This window comes from Topomyia yanbarensis, chromosome 3 (genome assembly GCF_030247195.1).
Source record: "Topomyia yanbarensis strain Yona2022 chromosome 3, ASM3024719v1, whole genome shotgun sequence".
Classification (NCBI taxonomy): domain Eukaryota; kingdom Metazoa; phylum Arthropoda; class Insecta; order Diptera; family Culicidae; genus Topomyia; species Topomyia yanbarensis.
This window is the reverse complement of record NC_080672.1, coordinates 83,516,123-83,542,620: the sequence shown is the minus strand read 5'-3', so window position 1 is coordinate 83,542,620 and position 26,498 is coordinate 83,516,123. Positions and strand designations below refer to the sequence as shown.

Sequence of the window (26,498 nt, the reverse complement as noted above, 5' to 3'; positions counted from 1 at the left end):
TTATCCAAAGGAACGATCACACTGGAAACTTCACTCACAGAACCCTCAGGCAAAGCATTCTCATTGACGAAAATAAGGTCAAGAAAACGACATTGATGGTTGGAAATCGTGCTTTCTTGAATTAGTCCGTGACAAGCCATCCCATCCAGAAGTAAGCGGCTGGCAGGATTTGTTGTCGAGGATAACGGATTAGGATAAGCGTATCCACGTCCAGAAGAAACCCACATGAGCCCTGGTTGATTCTATGGAGCAGCGTAATAGAGCAATCAAGTCGTGTTTCTGGAGGAAATTAAGCGGCTCCAATAAAGTAGTTCTACGTCTACGTGCTTGATGAACTATCCACACCAAATTCACAGGAGCCAAGTGCGGAAGAAACAGCGATCAAAACTCCTCCGCTGCGACCATGGAGACTGTTACGAGCACTTCGATCCGCACGATAAACCGCGTCATTTAAAGTAAAATACTCGCCTGAGAAGGGAGTTCGGAAGACCCCATCAAAACCTCCGAACGCAGGACCGGGACGACTGAGCTGGTCGCTGGCTGGTAGCACGACTGCGTCGGAGCGCTCGGGGGCTTCCGTAGTGCGGCAAGATTGCCCAGCCATCTTGGATCAGATCAACATAAATGTGTTCAGGTACAGCTTCCGCGATCGTTCTCTGGCCGACTTGACTTTGCTTCTCGTCACTATTTGCAGTCGGTCACATTCTTGTAGTTCGACAGTCCGGCTCCGTTTCTAGCTCGATGCACGGTTGTTGACATTCCCAGCTTGCTTGCGATATCTCGGATGGGAAGGTTTGGGTTCCGCTGGTAACTCTTTTAGTTGTTGTTCCTGCGTTCGATTTCCCGGCCAATCTAGTCCCGCTCATCCCGCGGGGTGACCGTGACCAAATGGTCATTGAATAAAACGCGGCGTAAACGAACTAAAAACTATAACGTGTATTCACTGCCGTTCTACGCCCAATTGTCCCATGTTGCAAAACTGGCAACTGAGAAAAACGCGATTGAAGATGAAAATTGTATTAGCCATCTGGAGGGATACGGTGTAACAAATAAAGCTTTATTGTCCAAAATTACGTTCATGGCAATCGTTTTCAATATAATCAGCCCAGTTTTTTATTATAGAGATTCAATTAACGTTAGTTTTTAAGCAAAATGTTAAGTGGGACTGTTATGCCGAGAAATCGAGCGGAAACCGGAAAGTTCTACGCATATCAGTCCCATAACGATCTATGTAAATGATGCCCATAACTCATTTTTTTTACAAAAGTGTATGTCGTGAGTTTTTCTGTTACTCGGGAGATTTGTTGCTTCATCAAAATTGGAAATAGGGTAAAGTACCTATTTTTACTCTATTTAGAAGGGTACCTCACAAGATTATTAATTACTCTGCCTACACTCGATGGAGTGCATTAATTTGGCATTCACAACCTTGCTTCGTTCTTAAGAACCAATCTAATAACACAAATGGCCTAAAAACGACGAAATGCTAGTGTTTGATCGCAACTAAAGTTCCAATCGAGTGCTCCAATTGTCGCCCTACCATTTGATCCAATTTGTTGAACAAAGATAGCAAACGCTGCACTAACCAACGGCTTCAAATGGGTAGCGTGATAATAGAAACATTGCGAAAATAGGCTCATTATCCTAGATGCGTTCGCCATGTTATGCAAGCGACGATAGTAATGAAGAGCTTTACAGGATTGTTCTCACTACTGTGATTAATATTGCCACTGCCATCTCTTTTTTAATGATCCTGTATTTTTCCATCATTTTTTTCAGTGCCCGACATCTAGCGTAATGAACTTCTTAACTAAACGCTACGTAATTATTTTTTTATTGCGCACTTTTTTGGGATTTTTGTTAGTGGGACAATTATGCGTAGAATATCAACAATGGGACAAACAGACTTGGTATTTTTTCACGAAGTCTTCGAACAAACTTTATGAATTGGATGTGTTTTCTGAAAATATACATCAAAAAGGACTGTTTGATTAAAAAAAGTGAAAATGACCAAAAAGCAACATGGGACAATTATGCGTAGAACGGCAGTTCATATGTATTAATAGATTTTTACAGATTAAAACTGACTGACAACATGTAAAATCGCGGTTGGTGTCTGTTAGTGACGAGCCATGTGGAAAATCTCTGGATTTGAGTGAAGTCGTGTTCCCAGATCCCTGTTTCAGTTGTCTCAATTTCCCTGATGGTAGCCCTGATATATGTTGAACCGAACGCGTGAATAGTGCCAGGGTTGCAGCTCAGTTGGAGTGCTTGCTACTACAGACTCGAAGCTTGAAGATGTGGTGGCAATCGAGGACGAAGACAATGTATCCGGGGTCTGGACCGAACTGGCGGAAACCACAGGATATGGTGGCGATAAAAACGGATTTTGAAAGTCGCTCGAAGCCATTACCTTCTGTGTTACCGTGGTTCGTGATAGGCTTGTTGTGGTTAGCAGTTTCCAGTTCGAGCAGAACACTCAACGGTAGCTGTCCCTGCTTAGCCAGTTGGTTCACTGTAGATGCTAGGTGTGAGTTTGCACGGTAGTCGCCTTCTGAGCTGGTTGAAGTGCGACCAAACAAGACGTTGACGATTACCCAACATGTTGTACATCACATGACCAACTCTCTCGATGATGATACCCGGAAGCCAGCTCCAGGAAGTCTAGACGCAGACTTTCACAACAGCGGCATCCCTTTTCTTAAGAGACCGTGGGCCAATATCTTCTGGATAATTCGGCGTAGGGTGTAGAAGTTCCAAGCTCGTTCTGATGCGTCGGTTGAACATCACTACCGATAGCGACAGGCCATCCAGTGCTGACTGGTTTGGAGTACGATAGGTCAGCAGAAAAGTGTAACGTTCATCAATCCTCTCCTCTCTCGAATTTCCTTCACTGCACGTTTGAATGTATCGACGAAACGTTCCGCTTTACCATTTGATTATAGGTGGAACGGTGCAGTGGTAACGTGGTCTATACCGTTTTTGGCGCAAATGTCGCGAACTGAAACGAAACGAACTGTGGCAGACAATGGTTTTCCGACAAAACTGATTAAACTGATACTTATGACGCTGGATGAGTCCAAAGTATGCTTCGAAATGTCCGGAGAGACATCCGACTTGTATGTGACGTTAGATGGGCTGAAGCAGGGCGATGCACTCTAATCTATTTTTCAACATAGCGCAGGTAGATACTATCTGAAGATCTGATGTGCAAAGAACGGAATCATCATCCCGAGATCTAATATGCTTCTTGGCTCCTCGGACGACATCGACGGTATAGGCGTTGCTCGCAGAGCAGTAGAAAAAGTATTTGCACCTCCTGTGAGATACTTACTGACAATAAATTCTGGCCAGACAAAGTACATGTCAGTTGACAGAGAGTGACGAAGTCCGAATGACAGCGAATAGAGCATCCTATTGTTAGTGTAGCCAGCTAGAATCCTGTAGCCTACAAAAACGCATAATACTTGCTCTATACAAATCGCTGATACTCCTTGTTGTTTTTTATGAGAAGCGTGGACGTTCAAGGAAGTAGACTATCCCGTATGGGAGGATAATTCTGGAGAAAATTTAGATTAGGACGCAAGTACAAACTAGAGATTCTCTTTGGAGTCATTCGGTTGTTTCAACATTTACTACCCAACTCATTGCATAATTTTCTAGTAAAAACCGTTTTCTTTCGATGTGCACTGGAAAATTGGTGAAAATTGTTACAGTGACGTCGTAATGATTGAAAGAGAAAATAATCAAAGAGAGGCTCTCAATGTTACATCATAATCTCCAGAATTCCTCGTCCAATACTTAGTGTCACAGTTAAAAAAAGGCTCGCTGGCTCTGGGCAATCGAGCAACCTGGAAAATGTAAAATAAATTCGGTCATGTTTCGGACCACCTGGAATGTTCGGCCATGATGATGATGATGATCAAACAAACCATTAAAAATATCCGTGGTACATATGTATGGAAAAAGCCAAAATCTGACAGGAGAAATATGGAATCGCTATTCATAAGTCTGTTATTATATCTTTAAAGGCACGGGATATATCGGTTCAAATCCGTGAAGTTCGACTAAATGTGGGCACTTCACGTGTCTCAATTTTAGCATCTTAGTGTAATATTTTCACCACTATTGGCGCCTTTTTCTGCCTCTACGCTTATGTGGTTTCTGTTGGTGTTGATAACTCTCGTGTGCGATTGGAATGACAAATAAATTGGAATGTCAATCGGCACATTTCATTACCACGATGTTGATTCATCTTACTCGTTTTGACACTCACACTACAGTTTGTTAAAGATCCCAGCAATAGGATGTGGTGTCAAGAGTAAATAGAAAGTTGGACAGAGCCTTCTACACGAGAAATGAGCTCTGCACAAAAAAATGTAGTTTTTTCCTTATACTGCCTTTTTTGTCGCCAATTTCAGCGTATCATCGGTAACATCAATCTGAGGGCCCCCAGTAATTATCCGTTTTCCAGAAATCGCCTGAAGGGAGAATGGAAACCAGTTCCGGCAGAATTATTATTCATAATTAATTATACGACTCGATCAAATTTCTTTTCGGTCTATCAGCCCACAGTGAATCACACCGGTGAACAGTGCCTATCGAGGTGTCCGTGCGAACTTCTCGCAGATATTTCGAGTATACGAAGAAATCGTATCTCAATGAACTGCTTTAGAGAGTTAAGAGGACTAACAAAGCAGTTAGCAATTCTGTAGGGTGACCGACAAAATCTAAAATGATTAATTAAAATCCAAAGCGGTGTGTTCCTATTTGTAGAGTGTTACATTCCCTTCTTAATGGTTTACTGAATTACAAAAATTGGACCGCGTTGTGTAAATATTAACTTGACTGCTTTCCAACATCCTGTCACCCTATCGCATGGTCTGTACTATAGGCTGTTCGGGAGATGATTGAAGTAGATTGGACGGGGGGGGGGGGGGGTATGATGGACACCGCTACAAAGGGCTCCACATGAATGAAAGGAAAGTTCAATGGGAGTTTGTGCACCACGACAACTACAAAACCCCTCTCCAACTCCAACTAAGCAAGTAGATATTTTTGTGTTTGTGTTCTCTCCGAGCACTCAACGACTCGAGACCGAAGTCGCACAGTTTGAGTTGACGATGTTTTATACCTAGTAGAGAGCTGGAAAGTGTGGCTCTAGCAGTTATTACGAATTTATCTCGGTTACCAGCAGCACTAATAACTACAGCCTGGCTTCATCGCGTACGAAATTATATCGTATATTGTAAGAAATAACCATCAAATAATGTGTTATTATTTTCTCACCCAACAGGTTAAACAATCGCATCGAATTTGGATTATTATATTTTTTTCGTGTGGAATGAAAGCTAACAAGGTTGGGTAACATGTGAGCGTGTGGAGCCTTTTAAAATTAGGCGAAGTAGGTATTGAGTGTGCAAAAAAAGTGAGATTGCAATCGACGGTTGGTTGCACCGTGCTGGTGAGTTCGGGACCACCTATTGGAATGAGGAAAGGTTTGAAATATTTTCGCATGGAATGCTGTATGCATGATTCATGGCTTACATATGCGTCGCGCTTAAAGAAGAGATTTACGAAGTGAAACGTCTCCAGTCCACATTACATACATCATATACAACATCATCAGCGTACAGATCGTTACCGTCATCTTGCGAAAGATTTATATCTTAGACGGTTGGATGTCGATGCACGAAATAGGAAAAAAATCCAGCAAGAAGTAAGAGGTCAGAGTGTTTACGTGAGCAAAAAATGCAAGAAGAGTTGTCCGCTTAACTATAGTAGAGTTGTGTGACGACAGGTGATGTGGTCCGCTATCGGATGAAAAATAGAAGAAAAATGCCACAGAAATAAAGCGGTCGAAGAACCTGCTTCAGTGAGTCAAGTGCTACGGTAAACAAGTAATGGAGTAGGGAGTGTACAAGAAGCGAGCGGGGAAATTAATATGAAAAGGTGATCAGTAAAGAGCATAAAAAGTGTTGCAGCTAAAAATATACCTTCAACGTCCGCGAGCTTACACACGAGAGTGCATTTAAATGTTGTGTTTTTGTTTCACCAAAAGAATTCCAATTTTGTGCCCCTTCGCATTCATATGCGGTGCTGTGTATACCAGGCTGCTGTGTCATTGATACACGTTTTTTAACATACCAAGCGAAAAGCGAGCGTTGTGTATACAACACCGTTTTGGCCCAGGTAAGCCCAGCTAGGCCAAGTGATGGTGATCGAAAAGTGACCGAGCAAGTTGTGCTGCGGTAAGGAAATAAAACAACACCATTCAATGACAGACAAAAGTGAAATCAAGCTAAAGTTGAAGATGAATGAGTCAGGAGCTACTCCTGGTAGCAATAATAGTGCTGGCGTGATATCTGAAACCGGTAACGATCTGTCGAAAGTGGGCGTTAATAGTAACATGAACGGTGGTGGAAGTGCTATCACCAGCGGAAAAACTGCATCGGGTGATAATGGTTCCGATGTGGGACCAGAAATGATGATGAGTCCTTCGGGACTTATCGTTAACAATGGTGGTCACCAGCATCATCACCACCATCATCATCACAGTCACGTCCACCAGCCGCAGCAACAACATCATCAACAGCAGCAGCAGCATCTTCATCAACAACAACAGCAGCAGCTGCAACAGCAACAGCAACAACAGTCGACTATAATGAGTAATGGTGCTGGTGGATTCTTCGACCAGAAATCGGATATTTCCTCAACTGTGCCAACGGAGGAGGATGACGGTCTTGGACCATTGCCACCCAAGTGGGAGAAGGCGTACACCGATAGCGGGGAGGTGTACTTTATCGAGTAAGTAGATGCGCTTTATACCCATTACATAGTAACGGCTTTGGAGACTTTCGTGAAGATAATATTGTTTAATTGTTTGTTGAAAATATAATCATTCTTTACGAGGTCGACATTAACCGATATCCAATGACATAGTGGAAGGTGATAGTTCAATGCCGTTGGCTTGTTGTTTGTAATGACGTTTTCGTTGTATACATTGCACTATACTGATGTAGTTGGCGTTATACTCATTTAAACTTGTGTATGATGCGTCTATTTTTTTCATGCTAAACCGTTGTAGTATGATTTGATCACGACATTGCTATACGAAATAAATATTACCTAATTCGTAATTGTACACAAATTGGGATGATAGTCCCCCAAAGAGTCGTCTCTTGTGTTAAAATAAGCTGTGCATGACCTCTACGATGCAGATAAACACACCTGAATTTTCTAATTTTTCTTTTCTTAAGTAAGTTTTGTTAACGGCTCGGCAGCCGTATCACAGAAACTAATTAAACGATTGTTTGTGGGTAATTTAATTAATTAATGCTTTTCTCGATAAGCCATGAAATTTGAAATTCTTGAAGTTTGGAGTGTCCCAAAGATCACAATACAGTGTTTTTCGTATTAATACATTCACTCTATTTTTTCAAAGATTTTTTTCTATTCAAATTCGTTTTTTAGTTCGTTTATTATGACAGTGCAGTGAAAAAGAATAATTACGATTTTTCTCAAAAATTGCTTTATTCAAGTAATAATCAACATTACATTTGTAGTCAATCGAATTCCCATCATTGTTGATTACAAGTTTCGCTTCGGCATTTAATCATATCGATTTTCTAGATTTCTTCCGTTGACCTGGTCTTAGTAGATATGCTGGAATGTGTCGACGTGTTGACATGTTGAAAGATCAACTGATCAGATCCAAACCGTCGAAAGTAGGGTTGGAGATGATCTTCAAGCAATACCTGATAGTCTGCGCTGTTCATTCTGTTGTTGAGAAAAACAAATTCAACTTTTCTAGAATTTTGTTTGTTTTTTCGCAAATCGTGGGGTTCAAATGATGGTCATATCGGTAATACCCACTTCGGGACTCGCTATTATAGGCGATTATAAGCTAACGTATTTGGCATCTTCTAGTTGCTGTATAACAAGCGCTAATGATGAAATGCGTAGTGCTGTAATCGAGTATGGTTAGAGTAGTACAAATTAATCTTCAGCATAAACCTACAGCAACTATGAATCTATTTCGCCTTGTACATGAAGGAAAAGCTTCCATAGCTTTGGTTGAAGAATTGTGTTTCCATAAAGGAAACTTCTATGTTGGAAAGCTACCTAACCTCGTCTTCGTAGCTCTCGACAAAAAATTGCATGACAAATTCACGTGAAATGCCTCGTGCATGTATGCATTTCAAATACTGTCTACCTGCTACGGGTACCCAATCATCCCGGTATTACTGTAACTAAAATGGCGGACGAATTGGCTAGAACTGCGGCTGCGACTGACTTCGCTGGTCCAGAACCAGTTCTATACTACTATCGATAGGTTTGATAAAGCACAAGATTCAGTCTTGGGCTGCATCCGAGCAAGCCAACCATTGACTTAGGTTGCAAACATCCGTCCAAATAAAGATCCTTCTGCCGGATGTTAGTCCGAAAATGTCAAATAATTTGCTGCATTTTTACAAGCCCAATTGTAGTATTCTAGTCAGGGCACTGACTGGACATTGCATACTCAATTATCGCATGGCTACTATTCGGCGTACTGAGTATTATTCTTGTGATCTTTGTGAATCCGGTTACGGTACTTCATATCATTTGATATGTAACTGCCCTGCAGTAATGCAATTGCGTATCTCGAGTTTTGGTTCTCCATACACAGAGAGCTGAAATTCGAGGATGTGCTATTGTTCACAACCCAGTGCACAGCGGTTTTTCTTGTCAAAAACGCTCGAAAAATTATTCACACGAAACCGGTAAAGCGTACAGCAATAATGTCTTCTGTGAATGTTTCTTATGATCCACGACCTTTATTTTGATGATATGTTTATATTGATTTATCCCCCTTGAAGTGAGATATCCGCTAAATTTTTTTAAAATATGAAATACAAGATAAAGTATTAAAAATGCCAAAGAACTTGTTTTTGCGAATATCTTTACTGAAGACCAAAAATCTCTATTTATAGCGCACTCGAAGTTATTGACCGTTGTTTGTGAATGACCCCTTAAAATCTTTTATTCAACATAACTTCTTAAGTATCGTAGATAAAGCTTCAGTATGTTAAAAAAAATTGTTCGTCTTATCAAGATACATATCTTTTCAGAAGGGATCTTGCGACCTAGAAGTTATTGGGTAGCAAGAACCACCTTTGTAGTGATGTCTTCGATTTCCACTTATCCCGCAATACTTCAAAGAAAGTTTTTTGCGTTCCCTTTCGAGTAATTGGATTAAACAGTTTTGTTATTGTTATATGTGATTTTATGTGTATATTAGTTGTTAAGGCTTGAGCTTATTGTAATGTCATTAGGGTTAAACAATGCCTGTTGTTGTGTTACTTTATTAGATGTTTTTTCAAAAGATGAGAAGGTTTTATGCCTGATGGTGACATACTTGAAAGGCGAACCACTCCACGAAAAAATATAAACAAAAATAAATTTAGCAAATATCTTTGGGAAGCAAAAACGAGCAGCCAGCCAGCTTTTTCAAAACTGCTAAATTACTTTGAAAATACACGAGATAAGCCATTGTTGTAATATAGAAAGTTTTCCATTTTGATAGTTCAAAGCATTTTACTGAACATCTCGAACCTGTCAGAATGTTATTTCAAAAGTTATATTAATGAATTGGCTTTAAACATCCAGCAATAATCTCGAAGATATTAAAGATCTAGACTTAGACTCTTCAGCAAAGTTGTTGGTAAAAGCGTGCTCTACAACTTTGCTGAAGACGTTATTTTAATATATGCGCTGGCAAGAAAGTTAGTAAATATATCTCACCTTTAAGGAGATTAATCATTAAATAACCAACACCTCATGAAAGGGATTAGTGTCGATAAATTCCTCCGAAGATGCCATTCACCAATATTTAACGATTTAGGCGTAATTAAAAGATCGCACGATTTTGACAAGAAAAACCACTGTGCAGTGTGGTAAACAGCTATAATTAAATCCGTATTTGAATGACAATATCTCACTGAAAGCAAAATATGAGGTGCGCCTGTTTCGGAATCTGTGTGACAGCTCCGGCTGTCTGCACGGTTATTTCGAGATACTCTTGTTTCAAGGTTCATTTCCTGAACTCGAAGATCTTTCGACACCACATTTGGAGATATTTGAGAAGGTGGACTTGCAACTTGTAACGATGATGATTTTATTTTCAATGCATATCTCCGATACGAGCTGGTAGAGCGTCTACCGGAATACCTGAAGCTTGATTGTGCAAGGTTTACTCGAAGTGTCCCGACCCTGAACCTCGCGGATTTCAGTACGTAACGGTATACCGTAGCGAACGACGCTAGCACATTAACGGCTACACCAGGTTAGGTCAGCGTCACAATGAGCAGCGTCAGCGAAATCGATTACTCAAGTAGGACGAATTCCTGAATTATTATTCGGAATCGGACTCAAGACCATTTAAGTCACTCATCGAACCAATACCGATTGTAACAAGGGATCTCGCCAAACGTCAGTGTGTAGTATGTAAGGGTAACTGCCCAGGGTCCGAGCTAACTCTGATGGAGCAAAGCTTCGCAGACGAGAGACCCTGTTCTTAAAATGTACTAGTGGAACACGAAACATCGAGAGTGAATCACAGCAGGTGCAAGAAGCTTGACAACGTACGAGCTTTTAGGATTGAGGTTCAATACTGGCTCCTCTACAGATACGACCACAGACGCTGCTGATTTCTATATTGCAGAAGTATTCGCATCTGGCTGGACTACCAATCGAAGAATACCGTGATGTCAGTCCACGACTTTTAATTGGCTTAGATTATGCTAGTCTTGCGTACGGCGTTAAAAATCGCGAAGATAAGCGAAAAGATTCTGGTGAAAATTCGCTTGAAATGGACGGTTTTCGGGTTACTGTACAGGGAATAAGGCCTTCGGCGGATATACGATACACGGTGTCCAAATATGCGACTGTTGTCGGGAATACGATGATGGCCTTTACAAAACAATGATAGCGTACTTTGCGTTGGTTACCATGGAAATCCTTAATTCAAAAAAGCTTCTCATCAGAAAGATTAGCGTGCTTTTTCGTTGTTGGAATCATCTTCCCGTTTAACAAATAACCGCTAGGAAGCTGATCTGCTGTGGAACTATTCCTACGTTCGACCAGTCAATGGGTGGCCTTTAGACGATGTTAGTGTCTTGAAATCGCATGAGTAAGGATTCAACGTTAACCGGCTATAACCTTCCTATCTTCTTCGTTACGTATCCAAATAAGTCAGATAAGTTTCGGCTGGTGTGGGACCTCGTCTCCACCTTCCATGGAGTTTCTTGAAGGTTCCAGATTAGGTAACTTAGTTTCTGTCCGTTCTGATTCGCTTTCGAGAGTTTCGTATGGCAGTATGTGGTCACATCAAGGAGATATTTCACTAACTGCGAATGCGAAATGAAGATAAGGATTTTCAGTATTTTCATTGGAAAAACAACAGTGTGACTGAGCCTAGTATTAACCCTCCCCAAGGTTTAGGGGTTTGACGGTATTGCAAACATCATCAAGCATCAATTGCTTTAAGATGGGTACTGCATTACGCCTCGATAGTGGTGCATCGAGGAGACCGAGAGGGCTTATGCGCCTTTTTTATGTTATATGTCTTTTCATACTCCGCATACCAACGCTAAACCACTGGTCTATGGGCGGTGGCGTGGCCGATTGGCGGATCGACGTAGATTAACTTTTGCTGTGTGCCATGTTTGCAAATATTGTTCTATTGGTGGTATTTGTGGACGGGGCTCACGGAGGGAGTCATTGTGTGTCCATTTATCGGTCGACTTCGTCATGGTACATATACCAATTATATTAATTTAATAATCAAATTAATTTAATAAAGTAGCATAAGTAGAAACCTATTAGTTGTAGCTTTGTGATAATCGTAGTTTTTCGTACTAGTGTACAACTGTTATGTGCTAGTCGTATGTGTATCTATGTATGTATTCGTCTGAGTATTTGTGACAGTTGGGTCAGGGAATGGATGCAGAACTGACGTATATGATAGAATAGTGGCTAATACTTCTGGTGATCAATCTGAGCATTTAGTTCTATTCATTGGGGAAAGTCAGGCTGGATAAATTAGGGTAAAATAAATTTACCGACGCGCGTGAGTCATCCATTCCCGGCCAGCATAGCATGATGAAAGTCTAACAGCATGCAATTGTCGGTAATGATAAATATACAACATTTGCTGCATTTAGACGAGTTTGATTGCATGTTACATGTGTTTTTCTATTCTACTTTATTGGTCTGTTTCTTCTGTGCATCTATTAGTTTGCTTTTCCATTATTTATGTGTACCAAAATAGTATTGTTCAATTTATACACTTCTAGTCAAGCTCTTTGCATCTTTTTTTCTTTATTCAGCATGTTATGATTCCTTTTAGTAGTATATCTCTGCTATACGCTATCTATACTCATATAGGTACAAACGCTCATGGCCTTCGCGATAACACAAAACTGGCCACAAACGCGACCATGCAATTGCAATAATCCACATATACTTACGCCCGCGATTTCGCCTACATGAAAACACCCCGGTAATTAAGTAAACGTGGCATCTTTAAACTTCCATACGCGGTCTCAAACATTAATCCACCACTTGCGCGATCATGAAACGGTCACGTCCGAAAGTTTTACCAGCCTGGACTAATGCCTTCAGTTGAACCAATCAAAAAAGTGACACTCATATTCACTAAACAACACGTTCCATGGTGACATGATCTAGAACTCAAGTAATATGGGGAAACGGACTACTATCTGTATCATACACTAAAAATTAAGCTTCAGATTCACGGTCCGCGCGCGATCAAACAAAAATACACAATCCGTCATTATAAAATCGAAGTTATACACGCGAAGTAACATACACGTGACAAACACGTTAATATACAAATGCTTGAGCCCTTCGCTATCATCCCCGGCATCTACATCGGCGATCTAGTAAACATGATCGCATCCCAGTGATAAAGTGAATGTCTCAGCTCCTATAAATTTTCAAACGCGGTCTCAAGCGTGAATCTAAAAACTCCCGCACTCGCACGATCATGAATCGGTCACTTCCGGATGTTTCTGTCCTTGATATCAGCAGACTAGGTCCATGCCTTCAATTGGATCAATTAAAAAAGGAAAACTCTCATATCCACTGGACACCACGTTACATGGCGACATGACCGAGGACTCTAGTGATATGGGGTAACTTGCTCCCTGTCAGAATGTGAATTGTACACCAAAAACTAACTATCAGAATGAAGGTCCGCGAGACCATCCAAGAACGCACGCGTTTATAGAAAATGCCACACGGTTACAAAATCCAATCTTGTACACGCGAAATCACATGAACGCGAGCACACGTGACACGTTAACGTACGAACGCTTAAGCCCTTTGCGATTAACAACGCATACCTACGTTCGCGATCGTGCAAACTTAATAACACCCTGGTAATAAGGAGAACGTTTTAGCGCTCGCGAAGTTTCAAACGCTGTCTCAAGCACGAACCTACAAACGTCCGTTTTCGCGCGCTCATGAGTCGGTCACGTCCGGAAACCATTACTCTCTGTCCTAATAACTTAGGTCCATACATTCAGTAGGACAAAAAAAAAATAAAGCACATATCCACTAGAAAAACTCTAGAAAGAGAACTTCGGAGACTCCATTTTGGATCGATTGGATTCGCGTTTAGCTGTCAAAAAACGAATCCAATCAAACATCGCCTATCCTTATAACATTGGACGTGTTGTCATACAATGCCGAGGCATACGTTGCCAAAAATGCTGTTTTTCTCTCCGCAGTTCTCTTACTAGAGTTTTTCTAATATCCACTAGACAACACGTTCCATAGCGACATCAGCGGGCACTCTAGTGATATAGAAGATCTCACTCTATTTTAGCATCTTAGAAATACACCAAAAAATAAAGTATTAGACTCACGGTCCGTGCGCGATTATCCAAGAACACATGCGAATATGCGAAAGGCATACGGTTATAAAATACAATTTATCCACGCGAAGTTACATACACGTTAGCACACAAGACATACAAACGCACACGCGATCGAAGATGTTAACTACAAATGCTCGAGCTCTTCGCGATGATACACGTGATCGCGAGTCCCTACGCCCGCACATACCTAAACCGTACAATGAATATCACATTCAGAATCACGGCCCGTTACAATTGGCCTAATGCGGCTCCGGATCTCTAAGAAATCCAGGAGGAGATCAGCCGGCTCAAAAATAATAAAGCCGCTGGGGTTGACCAAATACCAAGCGACCTACTAAAACACGGTGGCGAGCCACTGGCTAAAGCGCTGCACTGGGTGATTACCAAGATTTGGGAGGAGGAGATTCTACCGGAGGAGTGGATGGAAGGTGTCGTGTGTCCTATCTACAAAAAAAGCGACAAGCTGGATTGCTGTAATTACCGAGCAATCACCCTGCTGAACGCCGCCTACAAGGTACTCTCCCAAATACTATGCCGTCGACTATCACCAATTGCGAGAGAGTTCGTGGGGCAGTACCAGGCGGGTTTCATGAGCGAACGATCTACCACGGACCAGGTGTTCGCTCTTCGTCAAGTACTGCGGAAATGCCGCGAGTACAATGTGCCCACACATCATTTGTTCATCGACTTCAAAGCCGCATTCGACACTATCGATCGAGATCAGCTATGGCAGATTATGCACGAGTACGGATTCCCGGACAAACTGACGCGATTAGTGAAGGCGACGATGGATCGGGTGATGTGCGTAGTACGTGTCTCAGGGACGCTCTCGAGTCCCTTCGAATCACGCAGAGGGTTACGGCAAGGTGATGGTCTCTCGTGTCTGTTATTCAACATCGCGCTGGAAGGTGTAATAAGAAGAGCAGGGATCGACACGAGTGGTACGATTTTCACAAAGTCCGTTCAGCTACTTGGCTTCGCCGATGACGTTGATATTATTGCACGAAACTTTGAGAAGATGGAGGAAGCCTACATCAGACTGAAAAGAGAAGCCAAGCGCGTCGGAATTGCCATCAACACGTCGAAGACAAAGTACGTGATAGGAAGAGGTTCACGAGAAGAGAATGAGAGCCGCCCGCTTCGAGTTTGCATCGGTGGCGACGAAATCGAGGTGGTTGAAGAGTTCGTGTACTTGGGCTCACTGGTGACCGCCGACAATGATACCAGCAGAGAGATTCGTAGACGCATCGTGGCAGGAAATCGTGCTGACTTTGGCCTCCGCAAGACACTTCGGTCGAACAGAGTTCGCCGTCGTACGAAGTTGACCATCTACAAGACGCTGATTAGACCGGTAGTTCTCTACGGGCACGAGACCTGGACCAAGCTCGTGGAGGACCAACGCGCACTTGGTGTCTTCGAACGGAAAGTGCTGCGTACCATCTACGGTGGAGTGCAGATGGAAGACGGCACATGGAGACGGCGAATGAACCATGAGTTGCATCAGCTGTTGGGGGAGCCGCCCATCTGTCATACCGCGAAAATCGGACGACTACGGTGGGCTGGACACGTAGCCAGAATGTCGGACATTAGCCCGGTGAAAACGGTTCTCAATTGCAATCCGACCGGTACAAGAAGACGTGGCGCGCAGCGATGGATCGACCAGGTGGAAGACGATTTGCGGACCCTTCGCAGACTGCGTAGCTGGCGACGCGCGGCCATGGACCGAGTGGAATAGAGGATTCTTTTGTATACGGCACAGGCCACTTCGGCCTTAATCTGTTAATAAATAAATAAAAAAGTGTTTTATTGGGCGACATTGCCTGTCTCGTCTGCAAATTGTAGTATGTGATTCCTTCCCTTTCCCTTCCGAGAATCTAGCTCTACAGCTCCAGTAGGACAATTCTGGAAAAAAACAACAGTGTGACTGAGTCTAGTATTAACGTCGTCTAGGTTATGACTTTTGGTGTGTGATGTTCGCCAAGTACTGCGCAAAACGTCAAGAATAGCAACGCGAGACCATCCAAAAGCACTTGATGCCTTCATCAATCAACACTAAGTCGATGGCATGCTTGTGAGCACTGAAATGGTGTAAGAAGCCGTAAGACTGGCTGAGAACGTAGAAATGATCCATGAGCGAGTTCAGTTTGAAATTTACAACTGGATATTCAATTCTAGTATTGTCACGACGACGCTGAACTAGGCAACGATGAAAGAAAAAGACTTAAACAGCGATGATGAATCTCCAACTGAGAAGGTGCTCGGAACGTGGTGGAACAAGTCAACCGGTCGTTGCATATACAAGGTTTCCTCACGTTACAATGAAGCCCTGTAATTTGGTAGTCGTCGGCGAACGAAACGTGAGGTTTTCCTGACACAATCCGTCAGGATAAATTGCGCATCTATTGAAGCTTCTGAAGGTTTTACTGCAAAAAAATTGGAGAACGTCGATTGGATAGGATGATAAGATTGAAGATGCGTAGTTCGAGAAATGACTCACAGTATTACCGTAGTTGGATTCGGGGGCACTGACAACTACGCGGGCCGTAACGGAGGAGCACACGTTCGTAGATGCAAGTGAAAACGGTTTTGCGACGGTCACTTATCTTCAATTCCGCGAAGGGGCGTGATCGAGTGCACACTAGTGGGAGCAAATACTAGAGTTGCACCCCTGTACATCCCAAAGCCCGAACTACAAGCTGCTTTTCTCGGTGTTCGATTAGCAGGCACGTTTCACTGGACCGCTGACACAGAGAGAATTGATTAAAGCGGAAAACTGCCTGTTCCGCTGAGCATAGTAGAAATGTACGCCGATTAAATCGCTACGCTGACTGCGAGGCACTCTATCAAATGTAAGGGACATAGCTCGTCAGAAACAACCCAATCTTTCGAAATGCCTTCTTGGATGAGAAAGAGCTTCTCGCCCCCGAGGTCGAACAAAGGCATATGTAGTCGTCGACCGTGATGCTGATTGAACCTATAATTGTACCCCGAAACCACCATGTTACGTAACTCATAATCGCCAACGTTCATTAGCGCTTCAACCACCAAAACTATGCGACAATCTTCCACGAAGTATTGCAACGCTATCGTATTTCTAGCTGAAAACAATCTACCGTGCGATTCGGAGAAGCTGTTAACAGTGCAAAAAGGATTAGGCGAAACCACAACCTTCAACTATAGCTAATCTTCCACAGTCACGTCTGGCTGCATTCAGCCGTCCATTCACCTATGTGGGGTGGATTATTTCGGCCCAATGATGGTTGTGGTGGAACGACATACGGAGAAACCGTGAGTGACTCTCGCCACCTGTCTAACCACTCACGCCATCCACTTGCAGATCGCTCACACACTGACCACCGACTCTTGTATTATGGCGATTCGGAACATCATCGCTAGGAAGGGACAAATTGTCAAGCTACGAGTAAAGTGCTCAAGGCAGCAATCTAGCAGCTGGACCACGGTAGACTGATAAGCGAGATAACTTCGAGTCGCACTCAGTGGACTTTCAACCCGCCGGTCTCACCCCACGTGGGAGGAGCATGGGAACGTCTGATCTGCAGCGTAAAGCTGAATTTAACCAAGCTACAACTCAGTAGACCTACCTACCGGCAAAGTGCTCCGCGTTGAGCGACGTACGAGGACGAATCACCTGTGCTAACGCTTAACCATTTTCTGCTAGGATCAGTAAACGGTCTGAGGTCAAGGGTTCCCTTCGAGGACAGTCCGGTACATGGAAGGAACTGTTAGATTCAATCGCAGATCATGTCAAACTTGTTCTGGAACCATATGTAGAACCAAGTAGTCTACTCTAGTAAGGCCAATTGGCGTCGACGATATTGTGGTAATCATCGACCCAAAGTTTGATCTGAACTGCTCGCATATGGGTAGGATTGTTGCTACGCAATACGCTTCCGACGGATGGGTACGGTGCGCCACTGTACAGACAGCAACCGGCGGAATCTACGAGTGGCTTGCAGTATCTTTGGCTGTGCTCATTGTAGGCGCTGTAGAACATACGCTGATGGATAACCCTTCGCGCATTCTGGGGGAGTTTCGAATACGCTCCGCCATCAACCACACCTAATTGGGTACATTCAATTTACCGTGTATATTCTCGATAGTGCTGCTGTTCAGGAGAGCGGATAACCGCTTCGTATATATTCAAGGCCAAATCGCGTAGTAGCTGCCTTTGTTTGGCAGCTACAACGCGATTTGGTCTTGAGTATATACGAAGCGGTTACCCAGTATTTCTGCAACATGGACACAATATCCCGCTCTAGGAATCCGAAGCTACGTTGACCTGCGCACTTCAGGTCATAAACGGCAAGGTTCCGCCAATGTACCTGGAATTTGCGCAGAACCTTGAAGATCTGTAGCTAAGTTGTTACATTGACTGCGAAGACACGACACCAAAATCGGATGTTCAGTGATAACGAGAAAACGTTCTATGGCCAAATCAGCTATGAGAAACCCTATTTAAGCAAAGGTCTACCGGATATCGGCGATGTCACTAGCTTTTGGTTCAGTATTTGGGAGACCCCCGTACAACACCATGAAGAGTAACTGTGGCTAAGTCGCGAGGAAAAATGAGCAGCCGAATAAATTGACGAGATATCAGCTTACACCGTCGAAACCAATGACGTACGCGAGGCTACGCGGTACATTAGGAATTAGGCGGCACCTGGACCTGACGGTGTCCAAAACTGTTGGCATAAGGAGCTGACCGTTGTACATACTATGCTGGCTCTATGTTTCAACAGGGCGTTACGCGAATCACGTTTATTACCAGAATTTATCACCCTTGGTACCACAATTAGGATAGTAACACGTCCAACTCAACAAAGTACAGACCATTTACTTGTCTATCAAGTCTGCACAAGATCTTCAGTATCATCATCACTATATACGTATGGACACATTGTGAGCAGAATAGCATCCTAATAGAGGAGTAGGCTGCAAAGATCAAGCCATCATTGATGCAGTCGTTCTTGAACAATTGTTGGATAAGTATTAGTATGGCCTATATCAAGAAAGCATACGACTCCATACCGCACTCGTTCCTCATCAAGGTATTGAAGATGTATAAATTTGATCATGTAGTCGTGAAGTTCCTGCGACGTGCGATGAAGAGGTGGACGACAACATTGTAGCTTAGAAGTGGAGAAGATGTGTTGTGGCCTAGAATGCTCTGCGTCTTTAGGGGGATATTCCAAGGCGATTCCTTCGACCTGCTTTGGTTTTGTTTGGCGAGGAGCCTCCCCGTAGGTAGCCTTATGCTTACCTTACCGAGAAAGCTCACCGAAAGAGATGACCCACATTTTCTACATGGACGATCTCTCAAGGAGTTAGTGACGACATCGGCATGGAGTTTGGCCTAGAGAAATGCGGGTCTGTTCAGCTACTATCAAGACGATTCGACGACACTGATGAATCTCGTGATCAACGAAGGTGAGATGATTCGGGACACGGTTCGCGGCGAATCGTATAAATATCTCGGATTCCGGCAGATCCCCGGAATTCGGCACATCTTCAGCTCCGAGACAAGTTCTTGAGTCTAGTGCACTGTGTCTTGAAGTCTTTCTTGAATGCGGGAAATAACTTCTGAGTAATTAACACGTTTGCTGTCCTCGTGTTGACCAACAGTTTCTGCGTCATCAAATGGAGATAAACTGACCTGGAAGATCTTGAGAGAAAATTGAGGAAGGCGGTTAGACAAGCAGGAATGCGTCATCCTCAGCTGGCTCTGGAGAGCTTTACATTGCCACGGAATGACGTGGGACAAGGAATAGTCGAGATCCAGGCACTATGAGTAGCACAGGCGCGACGACTGCGAGAATACTTTGTGTAAAGTGCCAACCGACATGGAGTAGGTATATCAAGGAGGAGAATACTGCAGAGTGGAAGCAGAAAGCTGTTCACGGTGTCAACCTCTCATCAGTTGGTGCAGCCGTGTGTCGATAAGGCTGCATCGAACCTCTAATTAGTGATCGCAGCCGACATGATAGCCAGTGAGGACAACATAATGCCGACGATGATTTGCAGATATCGAAGATATGCCGGATGTGTCATTCGCCGCACGAGACTAACGACCACATTATGGCCGGCTGCCGCGTATTAGCCAACGCAGCCTACACCGAGCGGCGCAACATTATGACGAACTACCTGTACATGGCTATGCCTGCTCTGGAACGTACCAGTTCCAAGCTGTACTGGGATCACACTGTTGTGTCGGAGCAATTCCTATACCACAACTGCCTAGGTATACTAGCTTATGACAGTGGACCCTCACGACAAGTCGCTATAATCGTTGTCGCCGTTCCACTGGAACACAATCTGGTAGATACTCACGGTGGAGAAATTGCCAGCTATCGCCGACTGGCCGTAGAGTTGGAGGAAATGTAGAGGATGGAAGATTCCGAGAATTGTTGCTGTTGTGCTTTCGACAACTGGAGTCGTTCCGAGGAAGCTACTGGAGGCCTGAAGGAGCTGAAGTTAGATAACGGGCTGGTTTGTATCCAGCTGTCGGTGATCCGACAGTTTCTGGGGCAGGACAATATATCGGATTCGGAGGATTTACTGACCAAAATGTGTTTTGTGTTGAACTTGTTTGTGTCATATATCTTGTATTTGTTCCGAACGTCGCCCAAATAAATGTTTGTGAAAACCGTCAATTAAGATCGCAAGAAGTGTTCGGAAACAAGTTTCTCATTGAAAAAGCATGTTGATCATCCACTTGTTTTCTTTTTCTTAAATACAAGCCGAAAATTATTTTTCAGAAGGGTGTACACGTTGGTAATCAGTCTTCGCAAATGGGCGCACGGATTGAAAAAAGTTGAAATCTACTGATCTGGAAGACATTACATGAGAGATTTTATTAGCAATACTCTGCGGTGAATCGAATTCACTGAATAAAAATCGGTTTAACAAAGCGAACCAAGATTCCAATAGTTCACGAAAAAAGTCTATGATTCATTATTCACTATTTACGATTTACTTATTCGTTTTCTCTCTTATTTTCTTTCTCTAGCCACAATTCCGGCACATCACACTGGCTCGATCCCCGATTGTCCAAGTTTCAGAAAAAATCACTCGAGGACTGCCAAGATGACGAGCTGCCGTACGGATGGGAGAAAATTTGCGATCCGCATTACGGTACGTACTACATCGATCACGTCAACCGAAAGACGCAGTACGAAAATCCGGTACTGCAGGCCAAACGGATGAGTGAACGTGGAAGTGTCGGATTGCCCATGGGGGGACCGGGTCCCTCCGGAATGAACAACTTCGGTGGTCAGAATGGAAGCAACGGCCACGATGAGGCGGGAACTGGTGTGGGTCGTCCAAATCATTTTACGAAAAATCCTGGCAATTTGAGAGGAGAAAGGCTGATGACGACGCTGGTCAAGTCAACACGAGGACTTGGATTCACAATAGTGGGAGGGGACGACAACGTGGAAGAGTTTCTGCAAATTAAATCGATTGTTCCGAACGGGCCAGCCTGGATAGATGATAAGCTGAAGACGGGGGATGTGTTAGTTTATGTGAACGAAATTTGTGTACTGGGATTTACGCATCATGAGATGGTGAATATATTTCAGTCTATCTTACCTGGAGAGGAGGTGCATTTAGATGTTTGCCGAGGTTACCCGTTGCCATTTGATCCGAATGATCCAAATACAGAAGTGGTAACGACCATTGCCGTGGATGGATTGAACAATGGAGCCATGTCGGAATCGGATCTGAAGTTTTTAGAAACCGGGGGATTCATAGATCCGGGAGATGTTCAGCACAAAAATCCTCTTGCGAAAATACAATCCGGTGGAGCTACGGCGAATGGCGGAGATGTGTATTTTAGTGATACGCACCCGTATCAGCAGCACTATAAGAGCAAGGAAGGAAATTTTGAAATTCCGGAGATTCTTCATATTAACATAGTGAAAAGTGATACCGGTTTTGGTTTTACCATCACGGATAGTTCGTATGGGCAGAAAGTGAAGAAAATTTTGGATCGTCAGTGTTGCAAGAATCTACAGGAGGGAGACATTTTGTTGAGTATTAATTCTATTCCCGTGAAAGATATGTCTCACAATGAGGTAGTGCAAGTTTTGAAGGATTGTCCCAAAAACATTGAAACAACACTCAAAGTTCAACGTGGACCTTCGGCCTTGTTAGTGGGCAGCAGTAAAATGACAAACAAACTTAGGAAAAGTATAGAATTAGCTAAATTCGGCGGTGGGTTGCTCAAAAAGGAAAGTTACGGTATAGGAGGAAATAGTTTGTTCAGAAGTAAGACTCCTACAGCGGACTTGTACAGTACACAGGCCAAAGAAATTCTCCCTACACGGCCGAAGACTCCTTTGGTTGATACTAGAGCCAGGGCCAAAACACCTTCGCTGCCATTATCCGATTTGAATACGGAAGAGATCGAATTGGATGTCAATAAAAACAGTGGAGATTCTAAATTAGATTTAAATTTGAATCTTAAATCTAATAGCAGTTCGCATGATAACGACTCGATAGCAAACGATATTGGCTCATTTAATAACGATGAACAGTATCGTTCGGGCAAGCATTCGAATCTCGCGGATAGGTTGGGAGAGTTAACGATTAGTAGTTCAAACAACAGCACCTCTGACAACATCTACCACAACCATCAACCTCAGTTCGGTTCTGGTGGGCATCTTCAGCATCAATCAAACTTCAATCAAAACTACAACCAACTATATTCACCTCCCCTCGTTCCACCTCCACCAGTGCCACCCATCTCAACGAATCACGTTGGCTATGGACAGAACCCAAACCTTCTGCAACCAACGTATCACCACGAGAGTTGTTTTTGCTACGATTGTCAGGACTATCAACGCCAACATCAACAGCTACTCCAACAGCAGCAGCAGAACATGTATCAGCAGCAAACGCTCAACCGTTCGTATGCGAACAACTCCAGCCATATGCAGCAACAACTTCCTTATCAATTGCCACCCCAGATGAGTGACAACATTGGTAAACGACTGAACGAATATTTGATGGATCGAAAGCGATCGCTTAATCAGCCGCCAGCCCAACATCCACAGTATGACAATCTGTACCATCATCACAAGGCGCCGGTTCCATTGCCTCCACAACACCATCAGCAGCAGCAAGCGCCGGTACCCTTCGATCAGCATTTCTATCCTCCACCAGGCAACAACTGGCGAGGAGTTCCGAGTGGAAACGGTGGACAACATTCGCCACAGTTGTACGGTGGAGGAGCCATGTATCCCGCTCCGGTTCCCATGGACGATTACACTTTAACGGAAGTGGTGCTGGAACGGCAGGCTCTTGGCTTCGGATTTCGAATTGTTGGCGGAACCGAGGAAGGATCTCAGGTGACCGTTGGGCACATTGTACCCGGCGGGGCTGCTGACAAAGACACGAGGGTCGCCTCTGGCGATGAGATCCTGAACATCAACGGAGTGAATGTGGTGAGTAGTGACTTATTCGATTCTTTTCTCATACTCGGTATTGAATCCATAACTTGAAGCGTTGGAAAAAATATCGTGTTATTGATGAGTTATAATGAGTTATAATAAGTTCATTATTAAGACCTTGTCATTAATGGACGTTGGAATTGTGCCAACGGAACTGTGAGAATCTTCATTTGTTTTCCAATTGTTGATTGAGTTACTTTTTTGTATACACCTGGTTTAAAAGTTAAGCGTGGGTGAAGAAATTGGTCCTTACTCGTGTAAAATTTAATCTCACTTAAATACTAAGTTATCTTAATAAATATACCAAACATATTGCCACAGTTTTGGACAAATTCAACAGCAAGTTGAATTTTATTCTTGACTTTTTTTGCTTCACTGGAGTCTTATTGATTTTCTCAGAATAAGGCAAAATTAGAGGTTGTGTACTAGACACGAACAAGATAATATTTGAGAAAATGCCGAAATAAACAATTTGTTTACACTTTAATGAGATTTACCCAATTTAGCATAAAACCATCTGCATAAGGCCATTTGGCACAGAATCATATTTTAGCGTACAATCATTTGACACTTGTGATTTGTATTTCAATCCAAACAATTTGTGTCTATCTGACATTGAGTCCTAATAAATTGAGCTATAAAAAGTTAACCTAAAGTTGCAACAAATGATGTGGAAATCAGACAGAATAGATGACGAAATCAGAAATTTCGATTTCAGTAACGGATCGCTGCTGAAATGGGAATGTTGGCAGCGTAGTTCGTTTTGCACGTTTCGAGGTCGAAGAATACGGTTAGTCAGATTCAGCCAACCGATATTTGTCATGAAGGTAGCCTGTGATAAGCATCTGTGATCTTCTAAAGTATTCTGCTCTAATTGCCGACAACGGTCTGCGTATGGCGCTAGGTTAAATGGGTCATATTGTGTGAATTTGTGCTGGACAGACTTTTGGCACCAAACAACATTTCAACTGTGAGCACACCAGTGAGTAATATGAAACACAAAGAATCTCGGAATTCGTTAGGAATTCGGAGTATAAAACTTAATAGATGATTTGTACTTGTGCTTTCTCAATGGTAACTGAGAAGGTATGTTTTTTTCGCGTCTTTCATCAAAAATGATTCCAAAATCTTTAATGTGGTCAATGCAAGGGTTACCAAAAAATACAGAAGAATCTGTATTTATACAGATTTTTCAGTCATTTTCAGACCAAGAATCTGTATGTACAGATATACAGATTTTTGCGTAAATGTACAGATATACAGATTTTTGAAAAATGATGTTACAAAAATAATGTTAGGAAAAGAATTTCAGTTTCAGTTTCGAGTATATCGGCGTCACAACCATTGATGCTCCGCATCATTCCCGTCATCAACTCTGGGTATTGATTGGGATTGCTGTGATTTCCCGGTTGCTGTCGGCTGAGAGCAAATGTTCACTCTACTGGCTCTGTTGTCTGTGGAACAAGATTCGTTCACGGCATCAACATCAACAGCCGATGGCAAGAAACATGAGAGTTGATTCCTTTTTTGAAACATGAGCAGTTCTTTGAATTTGTATACCAAATAGCTCTCGCACACAAAATGGTAATCCACTCGTTTACTCAAACTTAGGGATTGATTCCTTCTTACAAAAATGAGCAGTTTTTTGAATTTGCATGCCAAATAAGTTCGCAAGCAAATTATTGATCCACTCGTTTACCTGGCTTACTATAACTTGGGGTTTGGTTTTTTCTTTCAAACATTTCTATGAATCTGTACTGCAATGAATGCACATTGTGACACAATCTTTTTTCGTTCCATGAACTCATTGACCCTTATGCGAAACAACCTTTATGCAAAATGTGTTTTAAACCATAGAACATACACGCCTTTGGTCAAATGGCCAATAACCATGGTCGGCTTTGTTCGGGACGTTCAGATACACTGCAAGCGGAACTAGATCTATAAAACTAACGAAGAGACATAAAACTGGAGACACTAGTTAAATCATAGAAACCAAATCTCGACAAACATATGATTACGGCCTATAAGCCAACTGTCAAAATCCACTTTGAATGGGAATTCCGGACAAACCGTTACATGTCAATCACAGATGTTGGTAGTAAACGAAAGAGAAAAGTTTTCTCTTTCATAAACTGTTGTGAAATGTGTTCAGCTAGTAACGGCTTGTCCGGATTTTCCATTAAAAGTGGATTTTGACAGTTGGCTTTTAGGCCGTAATCATATGTTTGTCAAGAAATGATGTGATTAACTGTTTAACACAATACCATAATTAGGTACTTCGTGTATTTAATGTCGATGTGTGAATACTTAAAGTATTTAAAGTACATATTGGCGATAATTAAAATATTTTGCGTATTAGAAGGACGAAGGCGCTGTACTTAAAATCTTTCTTGTAATTAAACTACAATGAATTAGATACGTACTTTTTAAATATTCGCAGTACTTAATGTACTTTATGGTATTTAATGGTACTTAAAGTAACTTATTAAGTACTACTTTTGGCACTACGTCGTATTGAAGATTTAGTGCTTGCCCCTCGGTTTAACAAGTATAGCTTTCGTGTTAATTGCTACTTAGGATTAAATATAAATCAAATAAAAATTGTATTTCAGCGTAATAAATTTAATTTCCTGCGGTGTATTTTCATTTCGAAATGTTTTTCGGGTGAATCGCTTTCGGGCAAATGTGAATCGCTAAGTTCACGTGGATTAGAATTTTTGACAGTTATCCCAGCAAAAGGATAGGGATCAAGGTAGTTCAATAGAAGGTGTGGTCATGATAATTAATTTTTTATAAAATAATTTTTATTTGTTATTTTGCATACAAACATGTGAAAAAAGTTCGATTACGTATCTTTAAATGTGAGCAAAAATCAAAAACAGCATATGGCCTTATGACCCAATTGTCGTTAATGGTAAACAGGCATGGGAAAATTCGTTCACTCGCGTGACTGTTGCTAACTGTGGATCACAAAGTAGTCAAAATTTTGTGCTCACTAATTAACCATAATCAACGCACGAAGTAAGAAGTCTAATAACTTCAGAGCAGGTCACTAGATGGACAAACTGCGAATCAAAAG

At 42.5% G+C, this 26,498-nt stretch overlaps 1 protein-coding gene across 1 annotated transcript in view; it reads left to right on the top strand.

The window, feature by feature from the left end:
- Nucleotides 1-26,498, top strand: part of LOC131693647 (membrane-associated guanylate kinase, WW and PDZ domain-containing protein 1) — a 59,938-nt gene that overhangs the window by 10,945 nt on the left and 22,495 nt on the right. Inside the window, exons 2-3 of the mRNA XM_058981650.1 lie at nucleotides 5,297-6,807; nucleotides 20,974-23,410. Of these exons, the coding sequence (XP_058837633.1) occupies nucleotides 6,278-6,807; nucleotides 20,974-23,410 (2,967 nt within the window). The 5' untranslated portion in view covers nucleotides 5,297-6,277. The remainder of the gene's footprint in view (nucleotides 1-5,296; nucleotides 6,808-20,973; nucleotides 23,411-26,498) is intronic.